The following is a 10,110-nucleotide window of genomic DNA, read 5'->3' as shown; positions in this document are numbered from 1 at the left end:
ATCTTGAGCTTAAGGTATGCGTAGTGCGGTACCGCATTGAATTTGGCGAATGTGGTTCGCCCGAGTAGTGCGTGATAGCCACTACGAAACGGGACTATGTCGAAGATTAACTCCTCGCTTCAGAAATTATCCGGAGATCCGAAGACCACTTCAAGTGTGACTGAGCCTATGCAGTTGGCCTCTACACCTGGTATTACGCCTTTAAAGGTCGTTTTGGTGGGCTTAATCCTCGAGGGATCTATGCCCATTTTCCGCACTGTATCCTGGTAAAGCAGGTTCAGGCTGCTGCCGCCGTCCATAAGGACTCTAGTGAGATGAAATCCGTCAATAATTGGGTCTAGAACCAATGCGGCGAATCCGCCATGACGGATGCTAGTGGGATGGTCCCTTCGATCAAAGGTGATCGAGCAGGTGGACCATGGGTTGAACTTTGGGGCGACTGGCTCTACCACGTATACGTCCCTTAATGCACGCTTCTGCTCCCTTTTGGGGACACGGGTTGCGTATATCATGTTCACCGTCCGCACTTGTGGGGGAAAACCCTTCTGTCCACTGTTGTTCGGTGGCCGGGGCTCCTTGTCGTCATCACTATGCAGCCCCTTGTCTTCATTGTCGGTGCTTAACTTGCCTGCCTGCTTGAACACCCAACAATCCCTGTTGGTGTGATTGGCCGGCTTTTCGGGGGTGCCATGTATTTGGCACAAGCGGTCGAGTATTCGGTCCAAGCTGGACGGGCCCCTAGGATTCCTTTTGAATGGCTTTTTCCGCTGACCAGATTTAGAGCCTCTGAATCCGGCATTAACTGCCGTATCCTCAGCATTGTCGCCATTAATGCGGCGCTTCTGCTTGTTGCGACGCGTCCTGCCACTAATGTCCCTGGTGTCCGAACTGCCAGGGTTCTTGGTCATATTGTTGCTACGAGCAAGCCAGCTGTATTCTCCCGCGCAAAAGCGGGTCATGAGTGTCGTGAGTGCTGCCATAGATTTTGGCTTTTCCTGTCTGAGGTGCCGGGCCAGCCACTCGTCGCGGATATAGTGCTTGAAGGCTGCTAGGGCCTCAGCGTCCGGACAGTCGACTATTTGATTTTTCTTTGTTAGGAACCGTGTCCAGAATTGTCTGGCCGATTCCTCTGGCTGCTGGATTACGTGACTTAGGTCATCGGCGTCTGGGGGTCGCACATAAGTGCCCTGGAAATTGTCGAGGAATGCGGCTTCCAGGTCCTCCCAACAACTGATTGACCCTGTTGGCAAGCTATTGAGCCAATGCCGAGCTGGTCCTTTAAGCTTGAGTGGGAGGTATTTGATGGCGTGAAAATCATCGCCGCGGGCCATGTGGATATGAAGGAGATAATCCTCGATCTATACCGCAGGGTCTGTTGTGCCATCATATGATTCGATGTTTACGGGTTTGAAACCCTCGTGAATTTGATGATCCATTATTTCGTCTGTAAAGAACAGTGGGTGTGTGGCACCTCTGTACTGGGCGATATCATGATGTAGCTCCAATGAGCTTTGTCTACTGTGTTCGGCCCTGCCGAATTTGTGGCCGGCGTGACGCTTACCGTCTCGAGCCGTGGGGTGCCCACGCGATCCGTAGATCGAACGTGTTTGCCTTGCCTTGTCCTCCAACATGTCTCGTAAGTCCGGCGCATATTCTTGTGCCTTGGTACGGGGTGCGGCTTGAGTAGAGGGCCGGGAGGCCTCTCTGTCGCGGCCACGAGGTGGCCGTTCGGCCGCATCAAGTGCTTCATCCTCTAATTGGGGTAGCAACCTGCACTTTGGGTAACTCTTGAAGGGGGGTTCGAGTTTATGCTCTTCGGCCGCAAGGACTTCGGTCCATCTGTCAACCAGCAAATCTTGATCAGCTCGGAGTTGTTGCTGTTTTTTCTTGAGGCTTCTTGCCGTGGCCATAAGCCTGCATTGGAAACGCTTTTGCTCAACGGGATCCTCTGGAACGACGAATTCGTCGTCGAGGCTTGCCTCGTCTTCGGAGGGAGACATATAGTTATCGTCCTCGACCTCTCTGTCTGCCGCTTTCTCATGAGGGCTGGTTTCTCCATCCTCCTGTGCTAAACCTTGCTGGAGGGGGTTTTCTTCGGCACTCTCCGGAGTATTATTATCTCCCGTGCTGGAATCACCGTTTTTGTGTTGGCGGGATTTTGAGCGGCGCCGCTGACGCCGGCGCTTGGGCTGTTTCTTGGAGGGGTCATCCTCCGCTGTTCCATCGCCCTCTCCCTCTTTTGGGGTGTCCACCATGCAAATGTCATATGACGAGGTGGCTTTCCAGGGCCTAGTAGGCGCTGGTTCTTCATCATCTCCTTCATCGGCGTCCATACCGTCGATGTCTTCGGAGTCGAAGTCGAGCATGTCGGTTAAGTCGTCGACAGTGGCCACAAAGTGGGTGGTGGGTGGGTTTTGAATTTCTTCATCGTCCGTACCCCAACCTTGCTGGCCGTAGTCCGGCCACGGCTCTCCTGATAAAGAGAGAGACTTCAGTGACTTCAGGATATCGCCGAAAGGCGAGTGCTGAAAGATGTCTGCGGCAGTGAACTCCATGATCGGCGCCCAATCAGATTCGACTGGCAGGGGCGCGGAGGGTTCGGAGTCCGGAGAGGAGTCCGGCTCCTTGGAATCACGAGCCTCGCAGAGTACGGGGCTGGAGTTCGGGTCAATCGACGTTTGGATCGCAGCCCCCAAGGTGGCGTCCAACCGCCCATCCTCGATCGGCGTGGTCGGCTCCGAACTAAGGGTCGGAGCCGATGCGGGTGCGGCCTCCGGGGCACTGTTCGGTGGCAGAGCTATATCATGCTCATCGTGACAGTGCGGCGTGCTCGGCAGTGGTTCGAATCCGTTGAGGATCAAGTCCCCGCGGATGTCAGCCATGTAGTTTAAACTTCCAAACCTGACATGACGGCCAGGGGCGTAGCTTTCGATCTGCTCTAGATGGCCAAGTGAATTGGCCCGCAGTGCGAAGCCGCCAAAGACGAAGATCTGTCCGGGGAGGAAGGTCTCACCCTGGACTGCATCGCCATTGATGATCGTAGGAGCCATCGGGCCTGACGGCGACGACATAGAGGAACTCTCAATGAAAGCACCAATGTCGGTGTCAAAACCGGCGGATCTCGGGTAGGGGGTCCCGAACTGTGCGTCTAGGCCGGATGGTAACAGGAGGCAAGGAACACGAAGTTTTACCCAGGTTCGGGCCCTCTCGATGGAGGTAAAACCCTACGTCCTGCTTGATTAATATTGATGATATGGGTAGTACAAGAGTAGATCTACCACGAGATCAGAGAGGCTAAACCCTAGAAGCTGGCCTATGGTATGATTGTTGATGTGTATGTTTTCCTACGGACTAAAACCCTCCGATTTATATAGACACCGATAGGGTTAGGGTTACATAGAGTCGGTTACAATGGTAGGAGATCTGAACATCCGCATCGCCAAGCTTGCCTTCCACGCCAAGGAAAGTCCCTTCCGGACACGGGACGGAGTCTTCAATCTTGTATCTTCATAATCTAGGAGTCTGGCTGAAGGTATAGTTCGGCTATCCGAACACCCCCTAATCCAGGACTCCCTCAGTGGGGCACTGTCAAACTCAGGGAGGCCGATCCGGACAGGATCCGGCAGCGGGACGTCCTCTATGTAAAACCATTACGAAGGCCAGTCCTCGGACGCCTTCTTTGGGGTTCCAGATAGATATCCGGTCCCGGCGATGCGCCACACTTCGGCTCCGCCCACTTGATATGTTGACCCCTTCTTAGAACGGGGCACGAGGCAGAACAGCTCTTTCCACAGCCCGAAATGAGCCTCAACACCCAAAAGCAGCTCGCAGAGGGCTATGAAGCCCGCGATATGCAATACGGAGGCAGGCGTAAGATTGTGTAGCTGGAGGCCATAGAACTCCAAGAGCCCCCGGAGAAACGGATGGATTGGAAATCCGAGCCCTCTTATTAAATAAGGGACAAGGCATACCCGCTCTCCTTTGGAGGGATTAGGGTCACTCTCCGCTTGCTCTCCGCCATTATAGATGGCAAGACCGGCTCGAACCGGGACCATATAGGCCGGGGGGAGAAATCCCTTGGTCTGGAGCGTCACTAGCCCGCTATGCGGGATGGAGCATCTCTCCCAATATCCAGGCTTAGGGCTGGAAGGGCGAAGGGAGGAGTTGCGACGGCTGGCCATGGTGGAATGGACCTTTGTCGGATGCGCTCTGATGAACACTCGCGAAGGGGAGAAGGTGTGGTATGGATCTAAATCCTCGTCCCCTTAAATGGGCGGCTCATTTACGCGGCTAGGGGTGTGGATGTAAAAACACTCAGACTTTTCATATTCGTTTGACATGTGGGAGACGGCCATTATTGGGCGTAGAAGCCAAGGAGCGCAACATTTACAAGAAATCGGACTTTATTCGGCAGTTACACGGAATTCGGAAGAGAACCCGCCTTGCAATGCCGAAGACAATCTGCACGCCGGACTCATCGTCGGTGAAGCCTGGTTAGGGGGCTACTGAGGGAGTCCTGGATTAGGGGGTGTTTGGATAGCCGGACTATACCTTCAGCCAGACTCCTGGACTATGAAGATACAAGATTGAAGACTTCGTCCCGTGTCCGGAAGGGACTTTCCTTGGCGTGGAAGGCAAGCTTGGCGATACGGATATGCAGATCTCCTACCATTGTAACTGACTTTGTGTAACCCTAACCCTCTCCGGTGTCTATATAAACCGGAGGGTTTTAGTCCGTAGGACAACATACAGAACAACAATCATACCATAGGCTAGCTTCTAGGGTTTAGCCTCTCCGATCTCGTGGTAGATCTACTCTTGTACTACCCATATCATCAATATTAATCAAGCAGGACATAGGGTTTTACCTCCATCGAGAGGGCCCAAATCTGGGTAAAACTTCGTGTCCCTTGCCTCCTGTTACCATCCGGCCTAGACGCATAGTTCGGGACCCCCTACCCGAGATCCGCCGGTTTTGACACCGACAGCCACTCTCTTTGGAGTAGCCCCTGGGATAGCATGGCTCGCCAAACGCCTCCCCTTTTGAGCGCAAAACTGTGCGGTGGGTGAGGCAGAACGAGGGAACTCTTTCGGAGGACATGTCTCCTGATTACTTACGTGCGAAGCGGGGAGAAGACCGGGATAGTCGGCGGTGATGGCCACTTCGTGTCGTCATAGATCGCCTGCTAAAACAACCCATCCTCGAGCACCACGAATATATCCGGATCCTCTTCAAATCTGGGGTCAAGGTCCCGTTTGTGGCCCTCTGGCTGCGGGGCGGGCCTGTGAAGCCCCTCGGAGATCTTTCGCCATTGCTGTTATAAATGGACGGATTAATATTAATTGAAAGTGGCTCAGGGAGTGGAGTGAGTAGAGCAGAGGGGTTGGGACTTACCCAGCTAAGAGGATTGTACATGGAAAATCCATCTCTGCGCTTGATATGAAGAAATTCCTCTTCCTCCCCTTTGAACAGTTCGACCAATATTTTGGCCAATGCGGCGGGGGTGTCCGGACCCTTTCGGCCACAACGGGAGGTGTCATCCTCCCCATTGTAGTGCCACATGGGAAGCCCTCTGTATTGGAGTGGCTGAACCCCCCGTACTATGGAAGTCGCCATTACCTCGACTATTGATAATCCAAACTGGGCGAGCGTCTTTATCTTCCTCATGAGTTGACGAATTTCCGCACTATCTTCCTCCTCGAGGCTTCGAGGGCGCCAACTGTGGCGTTTCTTCAAAGGAACGCTTGTGAACACGGGAAGACCCCTCCGAACTGGGTCAGGAAGTGCGACGTCCTCGATATAGAACCATTCAAAAGGCCATTCTTCAGAGTGCCGGACAGGTATCCGGTCTCGGCGATGCGCCATACCTCGGCTCCGCCCACTTCAAATATGGATCCCTCATGGTTACGTGGGACGAGACAGAACAACTTTCTCCACAATTTAAAATGGGCCTCACAACCCAGGAACAGCTCACAAAGAGCCACGTAACCCGCGATGTACAGGATGGAGGCGGGAGTGAAGTTGTGCAGTTGGAGGCCATAATACTCCAGAAGCCCTCGGAGGAACGGATGAATTGGAAATCCGACACCTCTTAGCATATAAGGGATGAAGCACACTCGCTCCCCTCTAGATGGGTTGGGGAAATTCTCCGCCTGGGCCTCGTATGAAGGAGGTCAACCTTGCCCGAACAGGGACCAGATCCGCGGGGGGAAGGAATCCCTGTGTTTCCAGCTTCACTAGCTGACCATGGGATACGGAACATTTCTCCCAATCGCCTTTTTCTGGGATGCAGGGACGGGAGGAAGAGCTCGGAGCGCAAGCCATGTGGGAATGGTCTTTCCTAGCAAGCTCTGAGGATTTTTTTTCGCGTGGTACTGAATGGATCTGAGATCCAATCTCTTTAAATAGACATTTCTCCTTGCATGGCCGGGGTGTTATGTGTAAAAACACCCTAACCTTTCGCATTCGCTAGACACATGGAAGCTGAAGTTGTTGATGCGCAGAAGCCAAGGGGAATGACATTAAATGAAAAGCCGAATACATCACTTTGAAGTCATCGGAGGAGGAACCCGCCTTGCAGTGCCGAAGATAATCTGCGCGCCGGACACCTCGTCATTGAAGTCTGGTTCGGGGACTATTGAGGGAGTCCTGGACTAAGGGGTCCTCGCGCGTCCGGCCTGTTAGCCATGGGCCGGCCTGATAGGCTGTGAAGATACAAAGACCGAAGACTCTACCCGTGTCCGGGTGGGACTCTCCTTGGCATGGAAGGCAAGGCTGGCGACCAAATATGAAGATTCCTTTCTCTATAACCGACCTTATGTACCTCTAGTTCCCTCCGATGTCTATATAAACCGGAGGGCTAGGTCTGTAGAGGGGACAATCATAATCATAGTCATACATGCTAGACTTCTAGGGTTTTAGCCATTACGATCTCGTGGTAGATCAACTCTTGTAGCACTCATATTCATCAAGATCAATCAAGCAGGAAGTAGGGTATTACCTCCATAGAGAGGGCCCGAACCTGGGTAAACATTGTGTCCCAATCTCCTGTTACCATCGACCTTAGACGCATAGTTCGGGACCCCCTACCCGAGATCCGCCGGTTTTGACACCGGCACCAAGTGCTTGTGATAGTTTGAGAAGAAACATATTTAAGGTGGTAGAAACCCTCTTCGCGGAGCGAGGTGGGACTAAATTTTTTTTAGTAAAATTAGCAGTAGCGGGTATTATAGGAATGCACTAGTGCTATGATCTGTAGCAGTAGCGCTCTTCGCGCTGCTGCTAAAACTAGCTTTGCGGCGGGGTCGGGGGAATTATAGCAGTAGCGCGGCTTTGAGGGCCCGCGCTACTGCTAATTCTATTTCAGCAACGTGTTCTGTTGGAGTGCGCTGCTGCTATGTAGCAGCAGCGCCTTATTTTAAAACATGCTGCTAGTAAGATCCTGTGTATATGCTTTTTCCTAGTAGTGGGCCGTTGGGGAATGGGACGATCTATGTATTGTGTGTCTTGGATGTGAAAATGGGTGCAAACTAGAGGAGATCGGCGCGGGCTTGTGAGGTTACAGAGAAGAACGAGAGAGAGAGAGAGAGAGAGAGAGAGAGAGAGAGAGAGAGAGAGAGAGAGAGAGAGAGAGAGAGAGAGAGGGGGGGGGAGGAGGAGAGGAGGAGGAAACAGAGTGCGAGCAGTCGAGAGGAAGGAGACGACCGCGTCGGCCTTATCCAGACCTTTTCGGTCAAGGCCTGGCCGAAAAGAGCCCAGTTCGGTCGCGCGTAGGCCGAAGCTATGATTTTCGGCCGGCCCGTCACCGACGCCACCTCTTCGGCCCAGATGAGGCCTGCTTTGGTCAAACCCTAGACGAAAAGCCCTTTTCAGTCTAACCCTGGCCGAATACACCCTCTTCGGCGAACACGAGGCCGACAGGGTCATAGTTTTGATATTTTTACATTGGGTGCTATAGTTTCCGAATTTTCTGTAAAAAATGATAGTTTTGATGCAGACCACAATCTGCATCCGCTCCTGCACTACCTCCCAAGCTCCATGCCGGTGCTGGAGCAAACGCCGTCGCAACGGCGGACCCCGAGGACACAGGTCCACGACCAGGATGGCACCGCCGCCACGCCATCCTTACTTGAACAGACTGGTTTCTAAATTCATCCCCAACCATAGGACGAATGGCCTCATCAGGAATAGATCCGAAGAATCTTTATTCAGCACTGTCATCATCGCCGCCGAAATCAAGATGAGTAAAAACGATCCACGCGCGTGGATCCGGCAACCCCTTACCACCGACAACCGAAGTCGCCGACAGAGGGGAGCCGCCGGAGGACGGCGCTAGAAGGTTGGCCTCCTGGCGGCCGCTAGGGTTCTAGCCGCCAGGACGCGAGAGGAAAAACGGGCTTAACCGCGCAATTTTCTGCTTCGTTTTGCCGACCTACACTGGTAGTCGGAAGCCCCGGTTCTACTCGGACCGAACTTCCTAAATAAAAGCGAGCCCCTTCTCCCTCTTCCCAGCCAACAAATCCACGGCTCGACTTGGCGGATTGAGCTATCGATCGAGTTCGTTCTAAAGTTCAGATCGATCTTTAAATCTTTTCTCATGGAGGCAGCGATGGCTGGATCATCGTCGCTGCAGTGGCAGGCGGAGGAGGCGTGGCAGGCGTACCTGCGGCAGCAGCGGTCGCGGATCGGGTGGGCGCAGTACCTCCGGTGCCGGCCCATGGCCCTTCTCGGCAAGGCGGGCGCGGACGACGGCAACCGGGTCGTGATGCCGGCGTCGGCGCTGGACGGGATCAGCTCGGCGCTGGTGGACTACCCGCTCATGTTCCGGGTCCAGAACGCCGCCACCCTCGACGCCACCAACTGCGGCATGCTCGAGTTCGGCGCCGAGGAGGGGTTCGTGTACGTGCCCGCACTCATCATGGTGCGGCTCGGGCTGGAGGAGGACGACCTGGTGCTCATGACCAGCACGTCGCTCCCCAAGGCCACGTCCGTCAAGCTGCGGCCGCACACCATGGATTTTCTGGGAGCCAAGGACCTCAAGCAGCTGCTCGAGTTCAACGTCAGACTGAACACGCCGTGCGTGACGGTCGGCGACACGATCGCCGTCGCCGAGGGGGGCCGGCGGTACCTCCTGGACGTCGTCGAGGCCAAGCCCGCCGACGCCGTCTCCACCCTCGACACCGACTGCGAGGTCGACTTCGCGACGCCGCTCGACTACGTGCAGCCTCCTGCTCCGGTGCCAGTGAAAGTCGCTGCCGCCCCATGCCAAGACTGCGCCCACGGCAGCGAGCGGCGGTTCGTCGGCGTCGGGATAAGGATGGACGGCAAGCCCGTGGAGCATACGCCGGCCCCTGCGCCTGCGCCGGAGGCCGGTTCTTCGGGGGGTAAGGGGAAGAGTGCTAGTGAGCATGTGCTTCGGTTCTTCGGCGGCCGCGGCTCGGTGGCGGTGCCACCTCCCGGCCCCAAGATGGCGAAGAAGAAAGTGGACGGCAAGGAGGACAAGGAGGCCAAATGGTTCACCGGCCAGAAGTATACCCTCAACAAGACGCAAGCAACGACTGAAACAGTCAGCAGTTGATGTTTTGTTGTTAGTGACATACAAGTTTAAAGTTCGCCACGGAAAATATGTGGCTTTTTTTTTGACACAATGTATTGTGGCTCTCTACCTAGATGTTGGTGAAAATTTGGCCATCTTTTCAGTGTGTACTGATTAAGGGATCTATGTAGTGTCGTCGTCTATGTATTGTTTCACGCATATAAATATTTACGAGTTACAAAAAAATTCAATAAATTTACAGAAAAATTATCAATGTCTATATATGAAATCAGGATCGCCTATTTTTCTCCTTCTCCGTCAAGGACGTGTTGGCTTTGCCTTGTCTCCCGGTCTGAGTTACTCCCTTCGTCCTATAATGTAAGAACATTTTTTAAGCTAAAGCAGCTTGAAAAATTTCAAAGGCGAATGGAGTATGTTGTCATGTGCTCGTTGGTTGTTGTTAAAAGAGAATTTGAGTAATCATGCACGTGCAATATAACAATGCCATGTTTTCGTGGAGGCAACAAAAAAGTGCATTGTATTTGTCTCTATTTTTCGGGTAGAAGATGGCGAT

At 53.6% G+C, this 10,110-nt stretch overlaps 1 protein-coding gene across 1 annotated transcript; it reads left to right on the top strand.

The window, feature by feature from the left end:
- The first annotated feature begins 8,528 nt into the window (after positions 1–8,528).
- On the top strand, positions 8,529–9,763 carry LOC123057779 (ubiquitin recognition factor in ER-associated degradation protein 1). Its single transcript, XM_044480675.1, has one exon. The coding sequence runs from the start codon at positions 8,598–8,600 to the stop codon at positions 9,576–9,578; it is 981 nt and encodes a 326-aa protein (XP_044336610.1). The 5' UTR covers positions 8,529–8,597; the 3' UTR covers positions 9,579–9,763.
- Positions 9,764–10,110: the final 347 nt, after the last annotated feature.

The sequence above is a fragment of the Triticum aestivum genome, chromosome 3A (genome assembly GCF_018294505.1).
Source record: "Triticum aestivum cultivar Chinese Spring chromosome 3A, IWGSC CS RefSeq v2.1, whole genome shotgun sequence".
Taxonomy (NCBI): Eukaryota; Viridiplantae; Streptophyta; class Magnoliopsida; order Poales; family Poaceae; genus Triticum; species Triticum aestivum.
This window is presented reverse-complemented; position numbering and strand designations above follow the sequence as displayed.